Here is a 27,675-nt window from a genome sequence, read left to right as displayed (position 1 = left end):
GATAACATAAGGACAGGAAGGATACATATGGCTGACAGGGATCAAAAGATCCCTGTCACTAAAGAGAAAGAGCCTAGATAAAAGGAAAGCCATAAACTCGTAAATGACAAGGCTTTACTTAAATTATTCCAACAGTGACCCAGCTGTAATCTCGCTTCTGTGGTACATCATAAAAACAGCAAGGCCAAACAGCAAGCATCTCTTGCAGTTCTATTGGGGTAAAGCATTGATTAGAGAACGCATGATAATATATATATACATTTTTCTAACAAATGCACACCCCAGATTTTAGGACAATAAATTAGTTAAGTTTTGTGCATTATGCATGGAAAATCACGGTACTAATATTATGTATAGCTATCGAGCCTACTCAAGGGTTAAATTTTCCGTCCCATCAACTTGGTTTCATAGCAGCTAGTGTGGAGTAATGAGAAAACAGTGAGAAACTCCCAACCACACAAAAAGGAAAACATGTTGCTTTAACTGCATATAGGAAACACTTTGGGACTCCTTTCATGCAGCTAAGTCTCAATAAAACACTCTTCAATACTCGGCTCTTGGCTTTGGCATCCGTTTGTTTGCCGCCACTGTGTTGGTTCATTTGTGCGACGGCAGCAGCAATTTGTTTAATTAGAGCTTGGAATTTAGAAGCAACGTGTGATTTGATTAATGAATGCTTAGGGCAGGAATGTGCAAGCGCACTCTATATGCTAAATATACAAACGAGGCAAATTAAAGGGGGAAAGGGTTAGGCCACTATATGATCACTATACAGACAGGTAAAAAATTACAAAACATCCTTAGGATTGAGCTGAAAGGTGAAAATTGATTCAAATGTGCCACTTTCATATGGATCTCATCAGCCCAGTGAATAGTTTAATGGACTCTGTTTATAGCATATGTAAACAAAGTGAGCCTACCCTCTGGAGTAGGAAACAGTTTCAAGACTGTAAATTGATTAATGGCTGAGGCGTATTCAGGGGCCTATGTTTCATATTTTAGGTTAATATAAACGTGGAAGAAAAGCAAGTGAGATAAGGAGCACAACAGAGACATCGCTGGCATCGCTGTAGAATGTGTCAAACTTTGCTTTTGCTACTTGACCTTTTAATCCGATTGTGGATGGTGTGATGGATTGTAATATTTCAGTGTATGTTTTGTACATCCTTTTGACAAATATGACTTCAAACATCAAGTCCATAAAAAACTAAATGAGTCAATAGATGTGTAAATATGCATGCATGGCTCATTTTATTCTGTCAGAGAATTTTAGCCAGGCAGTATGATATGAATTAACTTGAGTTACATTCTTTCTCAAATGATGACCATGTGAGATGAGCTCTATACCCACGTGGCCCATGGATGAAGTTTTTGAAGTTGGACAAGGTTACAAGAGGTGATTGGGGCAAATCGCTTGGAGTCTACCTCACCAATCTGGTATTGATCTGGCAGCCTTTGAGGTAAAAAAAAATACTATCTCGGTTGACACAGTAATGTGAGGTCATCGCATCTGGATTAGACCATGGGTCATGGCCACGGATTCTGTCTGAAGCGTATAAGCCTCTTATTGTATGAGTGAGTGGCCAAGAAAAATATTGCAGACAACTGACAGAGGCAATCACAGCCCGAGGTTTGATTCATTATTGTGCGCATAAGCTGAAGGGGGGCAGTCCAAAGAATAGGATCAGTCATCATCATGACACAAATGTCATTGTGGTGAACTCCTCCATGCCATACGCTGTTACTGCACTTTGCCCTCTGCTGGATTTAAAGAAAAGTTTGTGCTTGAACTTATATAATATAAAAGGAAAAAATCTCTTTATTAACATGAAGTATTTTTTTCAATGAATTGTTTATTACAAAAAGACTGTACATGGATTTCAATGAACACATCCTATGTACAAATTGAGAGAAGACAAATATTCGGTTTTCTTCTCGTAAACACTTAAGTTACCAACCTTTTTCCCCATCATACGAAAGACACACATAGAAAAAAGAAATCGGCATCCAGACTATGTGATGCCCTGAAATGACGCTATGTGATAAACATTACAAATTTCTGCACATTAGTGGTTGACCCATGATTTCTCTATGAAAAAGTATAAATAAATCATTTACATACAAAGTGTGAGCAAACGTTTGTTCGCTACTCCAAAGCAACAGTGGATGTAAAAACAAGTGGAATGCAAAGTTAGAAATACATAGAAAAGTCATTTTAGTTCCCCCACCCGAGTCACCGCATGATGGAAAAGTACAATCATAAATGAGATGTATTCACAGGAAATGTTTACAAACGTTCATGCACGTAAATGAATGAATACTCAATCGGCAGCATGTTGTTGTTTTACGTCATCAATTTTAGTGATAACGTAATTTTGTTTTTAGAAGAATATTAAACTGACCATTTGAATTGTTTTTTTCCCCAAATATGTCATTTATTGCAGTCATTTTTGTGCATTCATATTGACTAATGCTATATAACCAATTCATGAGATAAAATTTCAAAAGTGTACTCATTGATGTTGACTGTCGTAAATGATTGTATCATGGCATCAGACAGCAAGCTACCTCAGGCATTTTTCAGCTCTTGGTTCTGAAATTCTATACATCCAACTGGTGGGAAGAGTTTGGAAAAGAAAAGTGTTCCAATATTTCTGTCCATACAGTTTGTTGGTTGTCAATCACGCCACTCCTACAGTAACTACATTCACTGCATTGCAGAGACGATGATACGATCAAAATGGCTGATTGTTCTCCCACTAAAGAAAAACAGACAAACAAGGCAACCTTGTTACATTTCTCTTCTGATTCGAGGTTGTTTGGGTTGATGATCACTGTTGTTAAGCACCGATGTAATAAAGCACCACACACACACCAGCAGAAAACAAGTGTGTGAGATTGTGGACTAGTCCGATGCAGTCAAAGAAAACGACAGCAGAAAATACATGATCTCACGCACACATACACTTGAAGACGAAACAAATTTGCTACAGTGTCTGGACAGCACATAAGCAATATGCAGCGGCGATGACTGACGGTTTTCACTGTACACGTTGGACCGATGAAAAAATAATTCATGCTCAAGTGAAACAAATTAAAATATGTAATCTACTCTTGGCACCACCTCCATTGAAACAAATGGAAATTCACTAGGGGGAAAAAAAACAGACAAATGCACTGTACTGTTAGCATCTCACGTCACACTTTATGTACAAGTTAGAGAGCAGAATATTTTGGGATTCTACATACACCCAGTTGAATATTTTTAAAGGGATCCCACAAATATCATCTAAAACATTAGAAAACGTGTATTGTACATTTTAGAAGATTTGTTAACTTATTGTTATTTATCCATTAGTGGCACGGTTACAGAGGTGGCTAGTATGTCTGCCTCACAATAAAAAGTTCTGGGCTTCAATGTGGCTCAGACTTTTGTGTATTGGGTTCTTCCTGTGCTTTTGTGAGTTTTTATCCAGGTTAGTCTTATTTCCTCCTGCTTGAAAAATATGTGTGCTAGGTGCATCTGTCCTTTGATTGAGTGGCCAGTATGTAGCCTTCCACTCATGAAAAAGGATAAGCTCAGGTTTACACACGCGAAAAAATAAAAGTGACAGAAATAAAAGGAGGTTTTGTTTACCACAGCAGATCTACTAAACCATTTTCAGTGTTTTAGGTAATATCATAATAAATCCCTAAAAAGTAATGTTGCTTTCTTCCCTCTGTAATATCGCTTGAGTCCGACAAAACAAGTTAGACATTCAGTCGTGTGCTAATGATTGTTTTTTTTTTTCTTGATAGGGTAGAGTGGGATTTTCAGGTAGCGGGAACCACGTGGCCAGTCTGTGGGTATACAGCGCAAGAGGGCACAGCAACACAACGGTAAGTTTCACTCTCAGTGATGCAACACTTTGTGGAAGAACTGGACTGCAAATATGATACTGGCTGTGTTGCACTAACATATGAACTCAAACATTTAAAAATATTCTGCCTTCTCATGTCTGACGAGGCAAATAGTTGAAGTTTGGAATGAAAAATTGCTGCTGAAATGCTTTTATCTCCTCCCTTCATGTTGTAAACTACAGAAATAGCTCTTCTAAAAGCTTCAGCAGCCATTGTGCTTTTCTCAAGCCGAAATGGTACGTTTCCAAACATTTTGCCATGGCACTTCATTCAAAATGGGAGATGAGAGCTGCAAGAGCCACATTCATCTGTACACCTTCACTGTTTTACCTTAGAATCCATTTTTGGTGAGTTTTATTTTATTTTTCCCTAGTCAGCATAGTGCATGATGGACTCGACGTAGTTTCCCGGGAAGAGTCCGGTGACTCCGTTACATATGCCTTCAAACCAGCCGTCGTCGTTCTTCTTGATAATATAAATAATGGCTCCTTCCATAAAGGACAGCTCATCCTCTTTGTCCTTGCTGTAGTCGTAGATGGCCACAACTAAGAAATGACAGAAAAGAACATTCAAGTAAAATGAACACTCCTCAAAAAGGAGGTCGTTTCGACTTACCTTTCTCTAAATAGGACTTAGGGGCCCAGTGAGGATCTCCATCGGCATAGGGGTCACTGTAATGGACAACTGCGGCTTCCTCTTCTTCATAGTCGACAGGAGGAGGAGGAGGTGGGGGAGAGGGCTCCTCAAACACACCCATGTCCTCGGGTGGAGGCGGAGGAGGTGGGGCTGGGCTGTCTGTTACTGAAGGGCAACAAAAGCAAACGTTATTATAGTGAATGAAAATTAAAGCTGAATAAAATAAAACACTTTGAAAATACTGCTAACTGACAATGACAGAGGAAATTAAATTAATTTGATCACACTCCAGCAATTTTAAATTCTCATCAATCTGCAGTCACCTTGTATAATGGTGAAGATGAATTAAAAAGAAGATGCAGTCATCTTTCTCCTCAGTAGAGGGCAACAGAATTTGTTTGAAATCTGGAGCATGTATATAGTCCAGAATGATGTTTTTCTATACTATTTAACAGAAAATCTCAACATCAAACTGTATTTTTTTTTTAGAGACAGGCGGAGGGTGGACCGGGAACTAGCGTCAGGTCACATTTTCACCCCTCAATGGAGCAACAGAAAAGAAATCCCAGGGACTCAGCACACAATAAGTGCAAGCGGAGGTATGAGTGCAAATAGTCACCAAGCAAGCGGAGTCAATGTTAAGCAGTATATGCATGCTGAGACAAAAGTCACCAAGCAAGCGGAGTCAATGTTAAGCAGTATATGCATGCTGAGAAACATTCTCAGCAATCCACATGCTGCTTAAAACCGAATGCACCGAGCAACAACGTCTTGAAGCAGCAACATCTCATCTGAGTACTTACTGCTCTCCTGCATTCTGGCCACAAAGCCAGTCAGAGGGATCTGTGGGGTCAGCTGGACCATCGGGGGAGGCGGAGGAGCCACAGAGACTACAGCGGCCCCAGATGAGAAGAGGCGGCAGCAGAGAGAATGTTGATGTGGTTGGTGGACAGAGAAAAGAACAAGTGAGGAGCCAAGTACCAATATGGAAGAGTGAGGACTGAAGAAAGGTGAGGACAAAAGCATAAAGTATGTATGGGAGGAAAAGTGTAGTGCAGAAGCGTTGAAAAAAATATTGAATAATTGCTGTTGAGAAACTGACAGAGGATTTGGACTGTTCTAAGGTAAATTGGCTCTAAAGATTACCGAATTATTAAAATATTTGGCAATTAATTTACTAAATAAAAACAAAGGTGACAACAGTTTAAATAAGAAAAAACAGAAAAGGTTTTACACACGCCAGGCAGCGTGTACTGTCTATGTCCGTTTGCTGTAAAAACATTTCAACACGCTCAAAGAGGATGTCCCAGTTTTGGTAGCCTGCTGGGTCATTATTGCTTCCCACGTAAGATCCCAAACCTCCTTCCTCTCTGTTTTATGTTGTCCTATGAGAGAAGCCATTAGAGCAAAATTGCTCAGAGTTGCTAAGAAAAACTGGGCCGTTCTCCAACGAATCAACTAAACAAAATGAGTTTCTCTTTTTTTTTTTTAATTAGAAGCAGCTGTTACCTTAAATGTTTCCTTATTCCGTTGTAAAAGGACACTTATTAAAATTTCAATCGGAAATAGCAATTATGAACAGCCAACATTAGATCTTTGAGCTCTTCTGCATAACCATGGACTAATAGCTAAAATTGCGCAACACCCAGTTACCTGAATTCTGTGAGAATGCTGGGCCCCCGTTAATATGAGGCTGCTGAGAAGAAACAGAGGGAGCGCGGCGATACGTCCCCGTGGCTGACACCATGGAGGCCGAGGAGGTGGTGGAAGAGTTATGACGTGAGATCTGACGAGAGATGGTGCCAAACTGGGACATGGGGATCGGACCCAGCCCGGGACCTTGTGGCACTGACGCAGAAGATGCCGCCGCTGTGGGAGCAGGAATAACATCTTCACAGTCTGACAAATCCGTTCTGTAATTAACTTCAAATAGCATCCTTTATGAGATTCTGTAGGCTTCAAATAGGAAGAAGATGAAAAGATAGCAAAGACGATTCACCTTGGCTCATGCTGGGAGGAGAAGGCGTCGGGACCGCCAAGGGGACACCCACGCCACTGCTTCCACAGTTCTCTCTGCCACCGCTACCGCCACTGCTGCCACTGCGCATTTAAAAAAAAAAAGACGTGTGAGACAAAGTCCATCCAAGCGTAATGGTTTCACCCTGCCATAACATGTCACCGTGGTAACGGAGTCTGCTTTCTCAGATGCCAAATCAGGTTTGAAAGGATACCTATTCGTCTGCCTCCCATCATAAGAAAGTGTGGCCTTTGTTGACACTTAATGAATTAACATCCTTGTTGTTGAAATGTGTATGAAAATACATTCGTCAGAGAAGGCTAATTTAACTCCAGTTCCCTAAAGTGTGTTTGCACCTGGATAAAGAAACGTGTCATCAGCTGTACCTGTGTGTCCGGGGCCTCTGATTGAGGGAGGCTGTACGTCCGGGGCTCTGTTGGCTGCCCAGTCGGGCTGGACTTGTCATGTAGTCATTGGGCACCACTGGAGGCTTCACTGGCTCCAGCGTTTTGTAAGGGGTGTTGCGCCTAGATCCCACCCCCAAAAAAATGCTGTCTTCCAGGGAGGTCGAACCCATCCTTAAATTCCTTTTTTTTAAGAGGTGTGTCTCAATAACACCTACTGAATTTTTTTTTTTTTTCAAATCAACTCTTACCCCAAGGTACCGCGGCCAGCCATTGGGGGGCTCGGGGGTTTCTGGGTTGGTGGGTTTGTCCTAGACAGTGTCCCTCCTCCTCGTCCTGCAGCATTGTTCCCATTTTGCTGAGGGGAAAAAGAGCTGTTAAGAACACTTGACAGACATTGGCATGTTCCCTATTAGTGACAATCTTTTAATTATTGAGCAAAAAGTTCATTCATTCATGTGAGTTGAACAAATGCACATATCAGGTGCAGTTTTAATGCATTGTGGTAAAGAGAAGAGAAAAGGTAACTATTAATTCTTACCTTGGCTTTAAGCCACTGAGTGGAAGAAGAAAAACAGAGAAGAAAGAAAAAAAAGATATGCTCATTGGTTAATGGTTTAATAGGCAGTCATTTCTTTCAGCAACATTAAGTGACAAGCTGTTAAGATATAATGAGAGGAAAAATGTCCTGGTCTGCCTGGCATTAAAATAGAAATAATCAATGGTGTAATTTTGTTTGATGAACTGAATCTGTGACTGAGATGTTCGCAAACCAGAAGACAGACACCATCTTGGCAAACTCAGAAAGCCGGATGAAGATTAAACATGCCAGCAATCAATGCCGATAACATTCAAAAGGACCCAAACACAAACACACTGCTTTGTCAAAAAAATGAAAAAAGAGGAAGCAGCGAATGGATCATGTGGAGAGAGAATAGGCAGTGAGGCAGGAAAGAGTCAACAAAACATTTCCTCCGGATTCTACAGAGAAAGCGATGGGTCACATTTGGCAAACATGACTGCTTCCTGTGCGCTACTAAAGGCCAATTGTAAGCTTGTCTATCAGCACATTTACTAGCATGCTAAGAAGAAAAACTAGCATTAAAATGCAGTATGAGTTTGTATTAAAAGACTGGCTAGGAAAAAAAATGTCATTGATTTCATTTGGGCAGAAATGAGCACAATCCGGCTTACTTTGACTCCGTGGCCCACATCATCCAACAGTGTGTAATCGATTGGTTTTCGAATGTACCGCACGGGCCGCTCCATGTTGCCCGGGGCGATGATCTTGTGGGTGCGGGAGGTGTTTTTATTGGTGGTCAGGATGCCAATCTCACGACGGGCAACTTTCTCCTTGTGAATATCCACCGTCTGCGAGAGATAAAGCAAGAAATTAACAGCAGATAAGACATTAAATAATTCTCCACAGCTAAATATAGCAGCCTGTTCCACCCTACAATCTGAATTTAGCTGTAAGATGGAGAGCAAATGGAAATAGCATACAAGTATATACACGAGCAAAAGTGTTCGGAGGAAGAGCGGCCATTTTGGAGCACGTCCGAGGAAAAACGTGGAAGGGCAGAGAGCATCAAACCGTGCTCTGTCCTGGAGCTTGTGGAGTAAAACGGCAGTTGAAAATGCTAAGCAAGCGTGAGTGCCAGTGTCGGGATTTCATTTGGACCTTGACAGGCTTAATGGAGCACACAGTGGAGAGAACATTCACTTTTTTACAGGCAGGGGGCATGGCTTTGTGTAGCACGCAAAGAGCATGGGAAAACGAGTAATGAAGAAAGAAGGGTTGGGGATTTTTGGCAGCTCTTGTATGATTTATGCCCTTTCCATGCACTGTTTTGTGCAGCTCTAATTGGGAATTTAAAGTTGGACTGACGTCTTGGCATCGGCTTGATTTTGATACCTGCAAGCTAAGTGCTTGAGATTGACGGTACCGAATAGAGATGCACCGATCCGATATCTGGATCGGATATCGGCCCCGATATCAACAAAATAGATGGATCGGGTATCGGAAAATGCAGCCGATCTGTGAGCCGATACTTTCCTTAATCTATTAGGACGCGGGCTACGTCATACGTCAGCAGCACGTGTGCCGCATGCCACGAGAGTTTTCTAAACAAACGCAAACATGGAGCGAACGTTCGCTTCTCTTCCCCGGGTTGCTAAGCGGACGTCAAACCCTGCGCGTTCGCTTCTTTTCGGGTTGCTAATGGGACGTCAAAGGCTGCGCGTTCGCTTCTCTCCCGAATGGGGGGGGGGGGGGAGGCTAATCGGATGTTAAACGCTGCGTGTTCGCTTCTCTTCCGGGGGGGTGTTAATGGGACGTTAAACGCTTTGTGTGGCGGGCTCCATCTAGTGTGGAAACTGAGAAGCTGAGCTCAAGCTTCTTGTGCGGGCCATATTCAATTATGTTTTCAGAATTTGCTGCGGGCCAATAAAAACTGGACCGTTAGTTTGGACACCCCTAATTTAGAGCAAAGAACTGTGTAGTCTGCCTGATGCCATTGCCTTTGGTCTTTTCTGTTCCACATGTAGAGTTATGTAGCTTGTTAAGTCAACCATAATATCGGATCGGTATCGGGTATCGACCGATACGCAAAGTCACGGCATCGGTATCGGTATCGAAACTGAAAAAGTTGGATCGGTGCATCTCTAGTACCGAAGCATATTAAGTCGCTGTCGTTGCAGTTCCGTTCCTTTCAATTCACCTTAGCAGACTTGTGAGCCAGTAATGCTGGTCCATGGAGTAGTTTAAGGTTATTTTGGAAACTATCTAGTCATCAAAATAGAATGATGCTGGTGTGACTAGTACTTTTTTGTACCTGGGAGATGTGGTTGATGGAGGACTCCATGCGTCGTAGCTGCGACGCCTGGATGTCCAGTAGCTGGAGCACATTGTTGGCTAAGGCATTGATTTGGTAAGCCACGCTCGCCAGAGACTGGGTGGTGTACGACTTGGTCTCCTCCAGGGCCTTCCTCTTGTCTTGAGCCTGAGCAAAGAGAACAGAAAGACAGTAAAGAGTACATTCTTTGTTTTATTTGGAAGACTCTGTCAAGATTAGCCAAGCGACGAGTTGATGGATCTCGGTGCTAACACCTTTGTGAATCTCCAGATGGAATTCATGAGACAAGTGTCCAGCCAAGTGAGTAGGAATACCAAAACATTTCATATAATCACACACCTTCACCCGGCTGCTTGAACCATCTGTTTCCGTGTCTTTAAATAGATAGAGCAGGGGTGTCAAACTCATTTTTTTCGCGGGCCGCGTTGTAGTCATAGCTTCTTTCGGAGGGCCATTATGACTGTCAACCCAAATAAATGTATGAGCACCTCATATTATATACAGTAAAAGCTACAAAACAAACTGACAAATAACTCGTTTTCAAATCAGACGAGTAAAAACTGGTCAAATATTTAAAAAAAAAGATATTATTAAAAGTGAAGACAATTTGCAATTCTAGTAATGACAAACGAATTTGACGCACAATTTGTCTTCGCGGGCCACATAAAATGATGTGGCGGGCCTTGAGTTTGACACCTGTGAGCTAGAGGAACTGAAAGATATGTATAGTTTGGAAGCAAAATAGACTATAAATAAACCAATGTCCCATGATGAATGAATGCATTAACAGCCTGTGGTGGTCATTATTATAAGTCTGTCTCTGTCTCTGTCTCTGTCTCTGTCTCTGTCTCTGTCTCTGTCTCTGTCTCTGTCTCTCTGTCTCTCTGTCTCTCTGTCTCTCTCTCTCTCTCTCTCTCTCTCTCTCTCTCTCTCTCTCTCTCTCTCTCTCTCTCTCTCTCTCTCTCTCTCTCTCTCTCTCTCTCTCTCTCTCTCTCTCTCTCTCTCTCTCTCTCTCTCTCTCTCTCTCTCTCTCTCTCTCTCTCTCTCTCTCTCTCTCTCTCTCTCCATAACTATGAGAGTATACAATATGCGAGTAAAAGAACACAATAATCATCTAAGCAGCTAAAAATAGTGTATCCAAATTGCCATGTTTTTTAAAGGTTTTAACACTTGGATTTCACGTTACTCTGTTCAGGCTCAGGGATTATCCTTTCGCTCATTTTAATTCTCTCATCGAAAATCTCATCAGTGTTGTTTAAATGCCAAAAAAAATCATGATGACTGACCATCTACTAACATTTAAAAGGTGTGTTAGTGTAATAATACCACCATTATTTATTCTTTGGGTATTAAGATAGAGTTGTCACCGTACCAGAGATACTTTTGGCAATCAGATCCATCAGTTTGTATTTGACCTGTCTTCTGCACTTAAGTTTTTGTTAAATTGTAACTTTCATTATCCTCAAACCACAATATGCTGGTCCTGTTTCTTGCCCGTGAAAGCACTCACGGTGAGCATTATTTTATATACTGTATCAGGAAACAGGTCATCTGAGTAGTAATGCCCAAATTTCCCACATTTTAGCACAACACTGTCATGTACACTGTTTTCTGGGTGGATGAATGGTAACAACACGTGCATTATTACTTCAGCTGAATCTGATTTAAATGGCTATGCCATTCATACACCTGTACATACATGCACATATTCCGTACACTTGCAGTCTGAGATCCACTCCATGCTGATACCTTGATATATGAGTTAATGGCTTTTTGATGAGTTTAGAGTTACATTAATGAAGCAGCAATAACCTAATGCGACGAGTGAAACTTGCTGTTAAAAATGGTGTAGAACTGCACTACATCACATTGACGTGTTCCTAGCGCAGTATTTGGATTCCCTCGTTTAGCTTCAAAAAGGGAAAATAGATTAGAGACGCTAACCTTTGCAATACAAAGCATTTGTGCACAAATACAAGCACAAAGCCTTTGCATTGGATCATAAATCCATTATGTGTGTACATAACCAAATATGCAGTCCTCTCACTCACTTGCATTGGAAATAGCCTATACATTCAATTCCATTACATTCAACTTGTAATATCTGGAGATACGAACCATACATTTGAGTCCCAGCTTTTCTAGTATTCTGTAAAAAAAAATTGGATGCTCGCTCACCATTTATAAACGGTAGAAAATGCTGTATTACGATTTTTGCTAAAAATGTTTTAACGCTACAATGAGGCAATTTGACATTTGTTTAGACATAACTGACAAAAAAAAAAGACCTCGTAAAAAGTGTTATTTATATGTCGATCAGCAGCACGTTACGTCGTAAACTGCAGTCAGTGACTAAACACTCGGACAACGACACACCCTCTACTGTACAAAAGCAGCAGTAGCTCGTAACACAGCGATGGCAGCCTTGGTTTCCCCAACTACAAATTATTTGTCCTACTCTCGCTACATTATACGCCTAGATTGTAATAGTGGGTGAAAATGACACTTTTGTATCGTTTCGAAGATCATTTCCCTTGTAAGACGCGCATTTCCTGTCGCTGTGGTCTCACACATTTCTCCCACCATGGCACCGCAGACACGACAAACATAATCATCAAATCATCGAATGCAATGTCAAATATCTTACCTGGACATAGTTGTTTTCACAATATTCCGCTACCCGGGAAAGGTTCTGGTAGCTCTCGACAAGAGCGTGTTTACCGGCAGGGATTTCGTCCTCTAACAACATTTGTAGTTCTGCCATCTTACATCCCTTTGCATTTCTCTCCTCTCCCTGCCCTGTTCAATGAGGCGAGGCGAGGCGAGGCGATGATGCTGCTCTGTGGCCGGGTGAAAGAGAGCGGCTCCCCCGTCTGGAATAGCGGAGCGTAACTTGTGATGCACAATAGCCAATACGATAATAATACAATAATAATACGGATCAGGATTAGTCATTAGGCCATTAGATTATTTACTTGATTAAATTCAAGAGTTATGTAAGGGACTGATATATATAAACTCCGTCACACATTTGTGCGTGGCTAAAATAATAAAACTAATTTGCGTTCGCTCACCCAAACCGCGCCGATGCACTACATTTCCCACAAATGAATACGGTTTAAATCCCCCATTCCCAAAGCATTCTGGGAAATGAGGAAAGCTCATCTGATTGAAAAACAAACAAAAACAAAAAAACTACATATCCCAAACTGATTATACCGTACGTGCCCTGGCTCTTCCGACTCGACATTCATTTTTAACATTTTGCTTATTTTCAGTGGGAAGTACACTTAATGGTGAGTTAAAACAATTCCCATATATTTCAATGTGCTTATTTGTTATCAACAACCCGACAAAACGCGCAAACCATTTATTATTATTAAATTAGATTGGTTATCATTTTGCATTTACAATTACTGTCAAATGAAAAGCACTGTTATATCATATTGGAGTTAGTTTTTAACATTTTCTTTATTATAATTTAATTGTTGAAAGGTGAGGACTCTCGCGTTGACGGCTGTCACCATGGCACAGGAGGACCAACACACCCTGCAGGCTAAATTCGCTGCTGCTGTCAAAGTGATCAGGAGCTTGCCGAAAGAAGGTACACTCTTTTTTTTCTGTTCATCATGGTAAAGAATTGATACTATGGCGTTACGTTTTTTTTAAATTGGCTGAATTTGTTCAACACAGAATGACATGCTACTGTGTAAAGTATCAGTTCAAGCTGACCTACATGTAGAGTTTTAGGCTCACCTTCTGTTCATCAAGCTGATTAACGGAGCAGTCAAGTGTAATAACCCCTCCAGAAGACATACTATATTGTAATGGACAATGATTGTAATACTCATGTTTACAATTATACTTATCTTCTTCAGGCCCTTTCCAGATGTCGGATGACATGATGCTGATGTTTTATAGTTACTACAAGCAAGCCACCATGGGGCCTTGCAGCTTTACCAGACCAACAGGTTTCTGGGAGTCACATGAAAAAAACAAATGGTAAGCAGTTTTAAAAAGTGCCGTTTCTATTTGCATGGCAAATATGTACTGTATATTATTGTGCTAATTTTGCATCAATTTGCTTTCAATTTGAGATCAAAAATCTGAAAAATTGTCATTACTTTTTCCTTCTGCCACAATGGCCTGTAAGAAAGATATTATATGTACTACTCTCCCCTTGGTGAGATTTGTCACCACTCTAGTGGCCTAGTGGTAGAGTGTCCACCCTGAGACTGAAAGGTTGTGGGTTCAAATCCCAGCCGGGTCATACCAAAGACTATAAAAATGGGACTCATTGCCACCCTGCTTGGCTCTTAGCATCAAGGGTTGGAATTGGGGGGTTTGATCACCAAATGATTCCTGAGTGCGGCACCGTTGCTGCTCACTGCTCCCCTCTCCCCCAGGGGTTGGATCAAAACTTGGACAAATTCACCACACCCAGATGTGTGTGACGATCATTGGGACTTTAACTTTGACTTTTTTTAATTTATATTCATCATGCGTTTTCTGTACCGCTTGTCCCCACGGGGGTCGTGGGCATGCTGGAGCCCATCCCAGCAGTCATCGCGCAGTAGGCGTGGGACACCCTGAACCGGTTGTCACCCGATCGCAGGGCACACAGAGACGAACAACCATCCGCACTCACACCTAGAGCCAATTCGGAGTGCTCAACTGGCCTACCAAGCATGTTTTTGGGATGTGGGAGGAAACCGGAGTGCCCGGAGAAAACCCACGTGGGCACAGGGAGAACATGCAAACGCCACACAGGGTGGGTTAGAGGTGGAATCGAACCGGCACCCTCCTAACTGTGAGGCGGACATGGTAACCAGTGCTCCACTGAGCCGCCTTATACAGTTTGTTTATTTATTTACCGTTTTTTTCCGTGTATAGTGCGCCCCCATGTATAATACGCACCCTAAAAATGGCATGCTGATGCTGGAAAAAAGCCTGTACCCATGTATAATACGCACCCAATTTTTATGATTTTTTTTAATTTTTATTTTTTTTAAGTCCCAATGATCGTCACACACGCAGGGAGGCAATGGGTCCCATTTTTATAGTCTTTGGTATGGTCTTAACTAGGCTGGATATAATTTTTTTTGTTGGCGTTGATTTCTCCGACTGCCCGTAAACGCACCACCGCGCTCCGTGCGCGCACGGGACAGCAAACGAGCAGGTGATCGAGCAAGCGTCTGATACGAGAGCATTGCGGTCGCATGGAGCGTGTTTGAAGTGAACAGCAGAGAAGAAAGGAACAAGGCAAAGTGTTGTGAAATAAAATATTACCTGTAATACGGATTTAGGTAGAGAACTGAACTCTCGCTCTTTATATAGCTGACGTGTCTTGCGCATCCGTTCTGCGCATCTGTAATGGCGGCCTCCGTATGATATCCGGTTTGCGTGTGTGCGCGTGTGCGTGTGTGCGCGTGTGTGCGAGAGCAAGAGAGAGCGAGAGAGAGAGCGCGAGAGAGAACGCTCAACCGTAGCGCGCCGCCGACCGCCCAACTGCACCGCGCTGGTCGATTATTGTGACAGAGCCGTCGCTGAAATTTAGAAGATATTTTTAAAGTCCTGATGTACTTTCTAAAATTTAAGTGGACCTCAGTGCGCACTGCGCAGGGAGCTTAATTTGGTGCGGTCGCGCAACCGCAGCGCGCCGGGCGCTCACTGTCGCATTGCTTAAAGAGCGCCTTTGTGTTTTAGGATGAACAGCAGAGACCAAAGGAACAAGGCAAAGTGTTGTGAAATAAAATATTACCTGTAATACGCATTTTGTTATTTGCTGATTGAAACTGCTAATTAAACTGTGAATTGAAACTAATAGGAAGAAAACAACTCTCGCTCTTTATATAGCTGACGTGTCTTGCGCATCCGTTCTGTGCATTTTATTTCACAACACTTTGCCTTGTTCCTTTCTTCTCTGCTGTTCACTTCAAACACGCTCCATGCGACCGCAATGCTCTCGTATCAGACGCTTGCTCGATCACCTGCTCGTTTGCTGTCCCGTGCGCGCACGGAGCGCGGTGGTGCGTTTACGGGCAGTCGGAGAAATCAACGCCAACAAAAAAAATTACATCCAGCCTAGTTAAGACCATACCAAAGACTATAAAAATGGGACCCATTGCCTCCCTGCGTGTGTGACGATCATTGGGACTTAATAAAAAAAAAAAAAAAAAAAAAAAAAAAAAAAAAAAAAAATTAAATTTTTTTTTGTACCCATGTATAATGCGCACCCCAGATTTTAGGACAATAAATTAGTTAAATTTTGCGCACTATACACGGAAAAAAACGGTATTTATTTATTTATTTATTTATTTATTTATTTATTTATTTATTTATTTATTTATTTATTTATTTATTTATTTATTTATTTATTTATTTATTTATTTATTTATTTATTTATTTATTTATTTTATTGGCCAGGAATGCATGGAGCTCTTTGGGAAACATGTCTAAAGAAGAAGCCATGAAGATTTATGTTGAAAACATCCAGCTGGTATTTTTTTGTTTTGTTTTCATAACCAATTAAAACAATTGATGTTCTGTTTTACAAAAAAACAAAAAACAAAACTTGCTTCATTTGTCAGATTTATAGCTATTGAGTTTTTCTGAACAAAAACTAATCTTGGAATGGTAGAATGCTATGCATGACTGTAAAATGATGAATTCAGTTTAAAATTCCTCATGACTGGTCAAGATGGTAGAATGTTGAGAGCTTACAGGTGCCAGTGGTGTAGTATAGTTATGAAATACTGTAAAGTATTCATTTACTCTTTAAAATAATTACTACTCACTAAAATTATTCCAACTCTTCTATGTTAGATTTTAGAGACAATGCCAGTCTCAAATGAAGTGTCTGACCTGGTGCAACAACTTGGCAACTTCTACTTGGAAGAAGAGGAGGATGGAGGTGAAGACAATGAGAGTGAACCTTTCACAAGGCCTTTTGCAAAGCAAGCAGGTATATAAAGTAATTAGGCGCTAGAAGGATGCAAATACTTCTTTTAATTGTCTAGTGGTAGCTTTACTAACAGTCTTTCTTTCTTTTATCTTGCGTATAGAGCTGCTCAGTCCAACGAAACCTGCATTGGAAGGCAAGTATTTAGTATCAAGAAAAGTAAATAATCAACTGGTGCTTAAAGTCAAACGTCATATGTGATTTGTAATTTTACATCCTTGTTCCACTTGCTGGCCCTTGTTTATTTAGTTTTGTTCAAATATATTATATATATTTGTCTTTCATAAAGTCAATATTTTGTCTGACATTGACACAGATTTTTATATAATCGTTACAAACTTTGGTGCTTCTTTTAATTTGATAAAGATTTAATCAGAGAATTTTCTTTGTCACTTTACAGGCTATGGAGATCTGTGGGACGATATACAAAACTTTCAAGAAGAAGAACGTGGCATGGGTTTTAATGGAGCAGAGGGGGTTAAATGCAAGGATGATGGTCAATATCCCCCAAAAGGTGAAATGAGTGAGCAGGACAACATAATCAACAAAGACAAGGCAGATAGAAAATGAATCTATTGTAATTGACATCAGCATTGCCAGATTTGTAGTTTATAAAACATCCTGTCTTTTCTTTCCACTCCCGTTACAGCGTGGAGCCCTGAGCCCAGGCTGAGGTGTTCAACGAGGAGGTCGAGCAGCAGCGTGGAAGCGAGCGTGTCCTCGTTGACCCACAGCTCGCTCAATAGTGACGTGGAGGAGGAAGAGCTGGCCTACGCTAAAGAACAAAGCACGTGCAGCCCCATCTACATGAACTATAATGAGCAACAAACTGGTAACAGTGTGCATTTCAAATTACCGTTTTTTTCCGTGTATAGTGCGCCCCCATGTATAGTACGCACCCCTAAAAATGGCATGCTGATGCTGGAAAAAAGCTTGTACCCATGTATAATACGCACCCAATTTTTATGAATTTTTTTTAAAAAAAAATTTAATTTTTTTTTTTTTTTTTTTTTTTAAGTCCCAATGATCGTCACACACGCAGGGAGGCAATGGGTCCCATTTTTATAGTCTTTGGTATGGTCTTAACTAGGCTGGATGTAATTTTTTTTGTTGGCGTTGATTTCTCCGACTGCCCGTAAACGCACCACCGCGCTCCGTGCGCATGGAGCGTGTTTGAAGTGAACAGCAGAGAAGAAAGGAACAAGGCAAAGTGTTGTGAAATAAAATATTACCTGTAATACGGATTTAGGTAGAGAACTGAACTCTCGCTCTTTATATAGCTGACGTGTCTTGCTCATCCGTTCTGCGCATCTGTAATGGCGGCCTCCGTATGTTATCCGGTTTGCGTGTGTGCGAGAGCGAGAGAGAGCGAGAGAGAGAACGCTCAACCGTAGCGCGCCGCCGACCGCCCAACTGCACCGGGCTGGTCGATTATTGTGACAGAGCCGTCGCTGAAATTTAGAAGATATTTTTAAAGTCCTGATGTACTTTCTAAAATTTAAGTGGACCTCAGTGCGCACTGCGCAGGGAGCTTAATTTGGTGCGGTCGCGCAACCGCAGCGCGCCGGGCGCTCACTGTCGCATTGCTTAAAGAGCGCCTTTGTGTTTTAGGATGAACAGCAGAGACCAAAGGAACAAGGCAAAGTGTTGTGAAATAAAATATTACCTGTAATACGCATTTTGTTATTTGCTGATTGAAACTGCTAATTAAACTGTGAATTGAAACTAATAGGAAGAAAACAACTCTCGCTCTTTATATAGCTGACGTGTCTTGCGCATCCGTTCTGTGCATTTTATTTCACAACACTTTGCCTTTCTTCTCTGCTGTTCACTTCAAACACGCTCCATGCGACCGCAATGCTCTCGTATCAGACGCTTGCTCGATCACCTGCTCGTTTGCTGTCCCGTGCGCGCAAGAAGCGCGGTGGTGCGTTTACGGGCAGTCGGAGAAATCAACGCCAACAAAAAAAATTACATCCAGCCTAGTTAAGACCATACCAAAGACTATAAAAATGGGACCCATTGCCTCCCTGCGTGTGTGACGATCATTGAGACTTAAAAAAAAAAAAAAAAAAAAAAAAAAATTAAAAAAGAAAAATGTTTTTTTTTTTTTTTTTGTACCCATGTATAATGCGCACCCCAGATTTTAGGACAATAAATTAGTTAAATTTTGCGCACTATACACGGAAAAAAACGGTATTACAATATTGTAGAGCATTTCATCATATTTGGATATTACAATATCTTAGTTTTTTTTTTCCAACCACAAAGATGCTGTTAAGAAGAACTACCACTTGGCAGACTCTGATGATGAGGAATTTTGTGATTCAATGGATCATCCAGCCATGGAGAAGGTTTGTTCCGCATTAAAGGATTACGTTCCACCATGTGGAACATTTGCATATTTTGTTTTTGCTCTGGAAATGAGTTGAGAAAGTTCCCTGCGGCTATGAAACAGTTTCTTCACGTTTCTTCCAAAAAAATCCTCCACCAGGTCATAGATAATTGTAACACATAGCAAACATTATATTCAGTTAAATGTGAGTCTAGATAAACTAAAACTTCCACACAATGATTTACAAAATACTTTATTCATTGTCTTTTAACACATTTTTGAGATTTTAATTTTGTTTACCCTGTTGAGATTAAGTGGTGCATGTGGATGCGGCTGATGTTTCTGAATTTGAATATATTCAATTGTTTTATATTCTATTCGTGTGCAGTTCTGAATTTGCATTATTTTCTTTAAGCCGTCTACAAACCAAACTGAGTTGAGTTGATATTACGTCATGTTTCTCCAACAAGATTCTGTCCACATCACAAATCCGGTCAGGTGGAGCAACATCTGCTTTGGAAAAGGAGCAAGATCTTTGGTTTGAGAGCTCCTCCGACCTTAAAGAAGAAGACTACTTACTCCGAGTTGATTCTTACAGTAAAGAGACTCACACATTTCTTAGAGGTAAATAAAGCAATAACTGTAGCACATCTCCACCTAAATATAAATTGAGTTACAAGGTGTAAGCAGGACATTTTATCTTATACCAGTGCTTCTCAAATAGTGGGGCGCGTGTGACCCTGGGGAACAGGCTTTTTTTTTGGCAGTACTAGAATAAAGTGTAATTGCGCGTTTACTACAGCAGGGGGCAGTGGCGCTCTCATTGTTACTTCTGTCACGTTTGCGACAGTGCAACATTTTACGACTTACAAGACAAGTTAGGATAGTCACGGTGGGGTGGGGGGGCGCGAATAGATTTCTTCTTGCTAGGGGGGGGCGTAACAGAAAATAATTGAGAAGCACTGTCTTATACTGTGACTTTGCGGGTTATCTTTCAGATTCTCAGTCACCAAAGACCGCCTGCAGCTCTCAACTATGGTTGCCTACCAGTGACAATGCGTCACACTGCACACGCCCCAGCACAACTTCTCGGGGGAACGTCAATGAGCAAATATTTACAGCTCTTTTGAGATTGCAGGATGACATGACTGATGTGCTACATAGGCTGCACACTTTAGAAGAACTCACCGTAGAGCAGGTAAAACTCTAGGTCAGGGGTGTCCAAACTACGGCCCGCGGGTCCCAGTTTTTATTGGCCCGCAGCAAATTCTGAAAACATAATTGGATATAGCACAAGAAGCTTGAGCTCAACTCTGTTGCACTTCTCAGTTTCAACACTAGATGGAGCCCGCCACACAAATGAAATCAAGCGAAGCGTTCGACGTCCCATTACGCCAGATACGGCCATCACATCATTTTATGTGGCCCGCAAAGACAAATTGCGCATCAAATTTGTGTGTCATTACTAGAATTGCAAATTGTCTTCACTTTTAATATCTTTTTAAAAAAATATTTGACCAGTTTTTACTAGAGGTGTAAATCGCGAGTTTTGTCACGATACAATATAATATCGATACAAAGAACTACGATACGATATTTGCCGATATCTTAAAGCCTGCTGGGATTCATTCACGATATATCACGATATAGTGCTCTACGATCGATGTATATATTTTTTAAAATAAAACATATAGAACAATATCCTGATTTATAACAATTCATACGCAAAATCAACAAGGTACTGCAAACTCTTTATTTAGGAAATTACAAGAGTATTGTAGTATACAAAGTGCTTACTTTAACACTGAATTTTGATGTCGTGTTTTTTCTTTAAATGTGCGGCGAGATTTGTGGTCCCTGAATATTTGATCACTGCATGGCAGGATTTACAAACTGCACGTGTCTTGTCCGTTGAGCCATCTTTTCTTTGGAATCCAAAGTGCTTCCAAACGAATGACTTGAAGCCTAAAGGGGAGCAAATTTCCTCGTCTTTTTGGACACTAACCATAGCACCAGCCCTGGAGCCGCGTACTAGTTGTCGACTCCCCTTTCACGTGCCTGCTCTGCTCACAACACAACAACGCCGCGCATGCTCCCGGAAAGAGGAAGCAAGCAACAATGAACTGGATTTCAAAATAAAGTCGCGTCTAATGTCCGAAGTCAAACACGGCGATATAAATCGATGTTTACGTTTAGCATTGATGCCAATAAATCGTAGAGCATTATATCGATTAATCTATGTGTATCGATGAATCGTTACACCCCTAGTTTTTACTCACCTGATTTGAAAACAAGTTGTTTGTTTTGTAGCTTTTACTGTATATAATATGAGGTGCTCATACATTTATTCGGGTTGACAGTCATAATGGCCCTCCGAAAAAAGGTATGACTGCAATACGGCCCGCGAGAAAAATGAGTTTGACACCCCTGGGTTATGGTAATAGTGTTGTTCTGTATTTTATCATTTCAAGTCAAGATCATCGTTAGCAAGGTGTGCAGATGCTCTACCTATAGCACGAAAGGTATTAACATACAGTATTTCTATCTGAGTGTTTAAATAAAAGATTGTCAGTTTATGTTATAACTTCTCCACAGTTTTTGACACCATCTTGGTGGCCATTTGAGTATTCTCCAATTACAATGGTGATGACAGCACTTTGGCCTGCTATTGCATATGGTTTGCTCCAGCTATATTCACGACGAAAGAGACGGTAAGCAAGCTACAGTATGTTTTCCTTGATCTTTAGTTTTTACTTGGCAACATTGTAAAAGAGTGTTTTTTTTTTGTTCCAGGAGAATCACTTGAGTTTATCCTCATATTTAAATATTATAATCCCTGGGTGTAATAGTTCCACTCTTGTTTACCTAATAGAAAAAACATCATGGAGGAACTTTGGCTAGAAATGACACATGAACATGATGAAAATGGCAAGATTTGAACATTTTGTCAGAGCTTGGTGATTCATCACTTAATTTTAGTACAACAGACCATGTTATTTATTATTCTCTTTTTTTGTCAAATGAACAATAAAAAAATCAACAATTATAGATGCCTCATTAGAATTACAATAAAAAAACAGAGACTGTTGAAACGTAATAGTTCTTTTACTTCTGTAAAACACCTAAGGACCATACTGCACAATTCGTTAAAGCTACAATTAAGAGCTCATCACTGCAAGAACAGGTAGGTTTGAACAATATTCACTCAGGCCTGTAGGGGCTTTTATGGAGTTTGAATATTCTCCCTGTGTTTGCAGTGCGCTCTGTTGCGGTCTAAATACGACATGCTAGGTGAAGTTTTAGACTTGGGTGTCTTGGGTGTGAATGTGAATGAATGGTTGTCGGTGACGTCATCTATCCGGAAAACAAAACAAGGTTACAGAAAAAAAAAAAAAAACAGACGTCACATCCGGATCTCGATGCTAGCTGACAGCCGCGGACAAATACGTGTGAAGCCAAGTCATTTGTATGGTTTCACCGTCGCTGTTGGCTTAAAATGCTTTCTTTGTCAACGGCTGTTCAGCCACAGGTAAGAAAACACTAGAAGATTATCGAGAGCTAACAATACCAGTGTTTTTTACTTTCTAACCTAAGTGTTGATCCTGTAGCTAGCCAACCTTAACCGTAGCTTTCAATGTGTGTACGACGTACCTGCCTTTATTGTTTTTCCTCATTTATAACACCTTATTCTTTTCCTAAAATGTGCAAGTTTACGTGACGTACGTGATCGTGCGGTTTAGTGAGAGGAGACAGATGGGCTACTGAATTGCGCAAGCACGTTTGACTCTCCAAAGTCGTTTGAGCATGGATGTATTTTTAAGGTGATCGCGTCCATGCACTAGTGCGCCCTTTGTCCACTCTCAACAGTTCGACGCACTAATAGAACAATAAGAACACTACTAGTAGTAATGATTTTGACACTACATGAACGTAAAGATATCACATAGATATCACATTTGAACGACTTTCCATACTTTGACCAATGGACATCGATCAACAAGCTCAGGAATTGACCAGTCATGGCTCACCTGTTTGGTCATGTGACGGCCATGGGTGGATTTTGAAATTTGATTCACATTCCACAAATGCAATATTAACTTTAATGGTCAAATGTAAACTTTCTTCTTTTGAAATGGCAGGTGACTGTTCCCCTGAGTCACCTCCTCAACGTTCTCAACTCTCTGGAAAGCTCAGTTGGATCCAGCAGCACCATCACCAAATCAACAATATTAAATGAACAGGCCTGTCAGTCAGATCTACATTACTCTGAGGTTATTAGTCTGATTGCCAATCATGCACTTTTGGCCGGACACTGATACTAACTGCAATATTAAATTTATGATAAAACGTCTGTGTGCAGCCCCTGTGGAACCTACGAGACCTTGGTCTGTCTAACCTGGGAACACAGCAGTTGAATGAGTTGGCGATTAGGCTGTTACCACACTCAAATTTACAGGAAGCACAAGCCCCTGTAGTGGGTAATCGTACAAACTGGCGAACATCCCACCTTTCCACCCACTCTTTTTTTGTCAACAAGCATGGTGAGTTATGGTAGCTTCTGGTTTTACTTGATCTACCACTGTTCTGTTCCCCCGAATAAGAACATTATTCTATTTTTATCTCTTACCCTCTTTTCCATAAGGTCACAGAAACACTGTGTTAAACTTAAAGTATAATGTCTGTTACTACTATAATTACCACATGTCCTTGTTTCTAGGGTTTTCTCGTCTTCGAATGCCAACTCCGGTTTATTCCAGGCAGAGACCCTCTCCTCTTCAGTTAGTCTGCGCAGAACTGCAACACAGTTCAGGTGACACAAATAATGGACCTTTTACTTCTATAGCCGTCAATGGCACTGAATGACTCAGGATGTTGTACACAAATGGCACAATGTGATCTGTTAACACACACCCAGAAAGCTTTAACTGTTGTGTTTTTATTTGCAAAGTGTGGATCCAGCACAGAGGCTTTAAAACATTAAGGAGCAAAACCAAAAGACTGCAGTCAGCTATTGAACGCCCTGTGGAATCTGAAGGGTTCCCTCCATCTTTCATGAAGGTGAACTGCTACTTAGGTCTTGGGCATGATGTTTCAACTGTAATTGTAAATGTTTGTTGCTTGTCACTCGTGTTTACCTTGCATTTTACACTAAGCGCTTGAAATTCAGCAGGCCTATATTTTTTATTATTATTTAGTTGTCAATATCTCATTCTGATAGGGCTTCCTGACACGAGACAAGAGGATCGATGTGGAAAGTCTTGAAAGTCTAACAAAGAGCGGGAACATACCCGATGGACAGCAGGATGCTTTTAAAAGAGGCTTCGCTGAGGGGTTTCTGAAAGCCCAAACGCTGACGCAACGCACACAAGGTAAGTAACAACCAATTTATTACATACTAGCAGTGCTGCAGAAACACTGGAAAAAGATGACTTTATGCATCCAAATTTTAGACTCCCTCAGAAGGAATCGGCTCATCTTGTTGGTGTTGCTTCTTGTTGGGCTCTATGGCATCTCAAAGATTCCCTTCATATCAGGTAAGACGACCCTATCACTTTTAAACTCTTTTTTTTTACCTAAAGAAAAAAAAAAATTCACGTTCCACTACAACTGTAGTTATGATGCAACATGAACTCTAAAAATATCCTTGAAGTGAACTGAAAGAAAATTGTCGTGCAGTGTGATTTCGAATTTACCATTTTTCACAGTGCGGTTCCGAACCACAACAGGCCTGGACTCCTCAGTGGATCCTGTCCAACTGAAAAATGTAACATTTGAGCACGTCAAAGGCGTGGAGGAAGCAAAAAATGAGCTGCAGGAAGTGGTAGAGTTTCTGAAGAACCCCCAGAAGTTCACAACCCTGGGGGGGAAATTGCCTAAAGGTCAGACAAAATTAATAATAGTGTCTTCAGTCATTGAATGAGGTCCTTAGGTTTGATTTATGTATTTTCCTGTTTTTCTTACTCCATTTTTCCACAAAACTCTTAAGGTGTTCTCCTGATTGGCCCACCAGGGACCGGAAAGACTTTACTGGCCAGAGCGGTTGCTGGAGAAGCAGATGTTCCGTTCTACTATGCCTCTGGCTCAGAGTTTGATGAAATGTTTGTTGGAGTTGGGGCCAGCCGCATCAGGAATCTTTTCCGTATATCTGTTCTCACCAATTGTCAATTAAATTCCACTTTTAAGTGCTTGAAAAAACACAACTCACACTGAATGCTCAACTCTTCTTGTTGGTTTTGTCCAGGGGAAGCTAAAGCTAACGCTCCATGCGTTATCTTTATTGACGAATTGGACAGCGTGGGTGGAAAAAGGATTGAGTCTCCCATGCATCCTTATTCCAGACAGACCATCAATCAACTGCTTGCTGAGATGGATGGGTAAACACTTGAATTGTTTAATTTGACGGATGTTAAATTTACGAAAAAGCATTAAAATCACGTTTTTATCACCGCGGTGACCTAATTATAAGGACATTTTCATTAAATATTGCGTTCTTATGTTGAAGGTTCAAACCAAATGAAGGTGTTATCATTATCGGAGCCACCAACTTCCCAGAGGCTTTAGATAAGTACGTTTACTTTCAGTACACACACAAAAAGGCACCCTTATGTAACCTGTTGATGGTCTTCTTTAGCGCCCTCATCCGCCCGGGGCGATTTGACATGCAGGTGACTGTCCCCAAACCAGATGTGAAAGGACGAACAGAGATTCTCAATTGGTACCTCAGAAAGATTAAAGTGGATCCAGGTGTGACATGAACATCAGCGCATCTTTGTATTATGAATTTAACATATTGTGAATGTTTGTGTAGATCAACCAATGTAATTGTCTTGCAGCCATTGAGGCAAAGATTATTGCAAGGGGGACTGTGGGATTCTCTGGCGCTGACTTGGAAAATCTGGTAAACCAGGCTGCACTGAAGGCTGCAGTAGATGGTAAAGACATGGTCACCTTGAAGGAGCTGGAGTTTGCCAAGGACAAAATCCTCATGGGTGAGTCCCATTATTTAAGGCCGCCACATAGCTTCTTACAATGTAACAATTCTCACCTTTGATTATTTCTCTTCATTTCCTTACATTTTTATCCTTCCAGGCCCTGAAAGGAGGAGTGCGGAAATTGACAAGAAGAACAAGATCATCACCGCATACCATGAATCTGGCCATGCTATTGTAGCTTATTACACCAAAGACGCCATGCCCATTAACAAAGCCACTATCATGCCAAGGGGACCCAGTCTTGGACACGTCAGTAAACCAAACACTTGTCTGCTTCAACGTATATATACACTCTGCCAGAAAAAAAAAAATAAATTGCCTCACTGTCATTTTTGTAGGTGTCAATGCTGCCAGAGAATGATCGCTGGAATGAGACACGCTCTCAGTTGCTGGCTCAGATGGATGTCAGCATGGGAGGTCGAGTCGCTGAGGAGATCATATTTGGTCATGAGTACATAACAACAGGTTGGAATCCAAAGTGCTCAAACTCACACAGGTTGATGAAGCTTGGATACAGAAAGTGATTGGGTTTCTTCTCTAGGAGCATCAAGTGACTTTGATAGCGCGACCAAGATTGCTAAGATGATGGTGACAAGATTTGGCATGTGTGAAAAGGTGAGCTGATATGACAGAAACATCCAAACGTTAGGACGGTTTTGTTTATTTGTGATGGGTTTATGTGTTTTCATTTGGCCTTTTTTGTATTAGTTAGGTGTGATGACCTATAAGAGCATGACAGAGCAAAGTCCAGAGACTCAAGCAGCTGTGGAGCATGAAATCAGAGTTTTGCTGAGGGTCTGTACTACTGTTTTAAGACAGCTGATTAGAACAAGTCCTTTGATTCTTTCTAAAATGACATTGTCTTTTTTTTTTTTTTTTTAACTAGGAGTCTTACGAGCGAGCCAAAGCCCTCCTGAAATCTCACGCCAAAGAGCACAAGAACCTTGCTGATGCGCTGCTCCTGTACGAGACATTGGATGCCAAAGAGATCCAACTGGTCTTGGAGGGAAAGACCCTGAACACCAGATGAAATCAGCCAGTGAAACACAACAAATGCAGGGGGGTCTGGTTTGGGATTTTCTAAGGACTCCGGGGCTTGTGGGAAAGAGCTGTAAATCTATATGCGTTAGAAAATGGTAGTGCTAAATTTACTTAACCCCAAGTGTTGTAAAGGTAAACATGTGCATTAACATAATGAATATCAGTCATCATGGTGGCAGAATAATCAATAAATATTGTGTATTTATTTAGATTGTAAATGTCGCTCGCTCAGGCCACTCAGTAAATGAATGTAAATATTTATCATAATCATAAAAAAAAGATGCTGGTTTGTAAATTATGGGTTGGGAATTATTCAGATTCAGATGCATGTGAGTTAAGCATTTGGAGCTAATCCGTCTAATTCTTCACTTGGACTGTATGTCTGTTACCAATTTGGGTTTGTCCTCTATTGCTTTTACTTGAGTGCAAAACGCAAGCAAACGTGAGTTTGCTATCTTTCATGTGTAGTGTTCTATGCATTTGACTAAATAAAATCTCAGTTTTGACATGGCAAGAGTATTTTAGGAACGTAAC

The 27,675-nt window shown here is 41.0% G+C and overlaps 3 protein-coding genes across 8 annotated transcripts; 2 read left to right on the top strand and 1 right to left on the bottom strand.

Moving 5' to 3' along the window:
* Positions 1 to 1,833: 1,833 nt before the first annotated feature.
* On the bottom strand, positions 1,834 to 12,875 carry LOC133165790 (abl interactor 1-like). 5 transcript variants are annotated; one of them, XM_061295678.1, is made up of 11 exons: positions 12,460 to 12,875; positions 9,792 to 9,959; positions 8,152 to 8,328; positions 7,209 to 7,315; positions 6,940 to 7,140; positions 6,536 to 6,636; positions 6,190 to 6,405; positions 5,340 to 5,426; positions 4,516 to 4,701; positions 4,231 to 4,445; positions 1,834 to 2,759 (listed from the first exon to the last, which is right to left on the bottom strand). In XM_061295678.1, the coding sequence occupies exons 1-10, from the start codon at positions 12,574 to 12,576 to the stop codon at positions 4,270 to 4,272; spliced, it is 1,536 nt and encodes a 511-aa protein (XP_061151662.1). In that variant the 5' UTR covers positions 12,577 to 12,875; the 3' UTR covers positions 1,834 to 2,759; positions 4,231 to 4,269. The 5 variants fall into 5 exon arrangements, with proteins under 5 accessions (XP_061151662.1, XP_061151664.1, XP_061151663.1 ...); XM_061295680.1 differs by having other exon boundaries at positions 1,834 to 4,445; positions 6,940 to 7,080; positions 12,460 to 12,873; XM_061295679.1 differs by lacking the exon at positions 12,460 to 12,875 and adding an exon at positions 11,931 to 12,354 and having other exon boundaries at positions 1,834 to 4,445.
* Positions 12,876 to 12,971: 96 nt separating this feature from the next.
* On the top strand, positions 12,972 to 22,154 carry LOC133165355 (acyl-CoA-binding domain-containing protein 5-like). Of its 2 annotated transcripts, XM_061294935.1 has the most exons (14): positions 12,972 to 13,108; positions 13,308 to 13,416; positions 13,691 to 13,814; positions 16,239 to 16,311; positions 16,638 to 16,776; positions 16,877 to 16,909; positions 17,174 to 17,287; positions 17,423 to 17,605; positions 19,045 to 19,127; positions 19,579 to 19,732; positions 20,107 to 20,306; positions 21,580 to 21,630; positions 21,704 to 21,819; positions 21,902 to 22,154. In XM_061294935.1, the coding sequence occupies exons 1-14, from the start codon at positions 13,106 to 13,108 to the stop codon at positions 21,912 to 21,914; spliced, it is 1,395 nt and encodes a 464-aa protein (XP_061150919.1). In that variant the 5' UTR covers positions 12,972 to 13,105; the 3' UTR covers positions 21,915 to 22,154. The 2 variants fall into 2 exon arrangements, with proteins under 2 accessions (XP_061150919.1, XP_061150921.1); XM_061294937.1 differs by lacking the exon at positions 21,902 to 22,154 and having other exon boundaries at positions 21,704 to 21,823.
* A 324-nt stretch (positions 22,155 to 22,478) lies between these two features.
* Positions 22,479 to 27,647, top strand: LOC133165354 (ATP-dependent zinc metalloprotease YME1L1-like). Its single transcript, XM_061294934.1, has 18 exons — positions 22,479 to 22,637; positions 23,248 to 23,379; positions 23,469 to 23,649; positions 23,826 to 23,918; positions 24,057 to 24,166; positions 24,327 to 24,477; positions 24,559 to 24,642; positions 24,814 to 24,987; positions 25,095 to 25,247; positions 25,350 to 25,482; positions 25,611 to 25,673; positions 25,740 to 25,852; positions 25,942 to 26,097; positions 26,198 to 26,349; positions 26,439 to 26,565; positions 26,642 to 26,715; positions 26,809 to 26,895; positions 26,987 to 27,647. The coding sequence occupies exons 1-18, from the start codon at positions 22,605 to 22,607 to the stop codon at positions 27,128 to 27,130; spliced, it is 2,160 nt and encodes a 719-aa protein (XP_061150918.1). The 5' UTR covers positions 22,479 to 22,604; the 3' UTR covers positions 27,131 to 27,647.
* Positions 27,648 to 27,675: the final 28 nt, after the last annotated feature.

This window comes from Syngnathus typhle, linkage group LG13, assembly GCF_033458585.1.
Source record: "Syngnathus typhle isolate RoL2023-S1 ecotype Sweden linkage group LG13, RoL_Styp_1.0, whole genome shotgun sequence".
In the NCBI taxonomy this organism is placed as follows: Eukaryota; Metazoa; Chordata; class Actinopteri; order Syngnathiformes; family Syngnathidae; genus Syngnathus; species Syngnathus typhle.
Note: the sequence above shows the minus strand (reverse complement) of the source record. Positions and strands in the feature narration are given on the sequence as shown.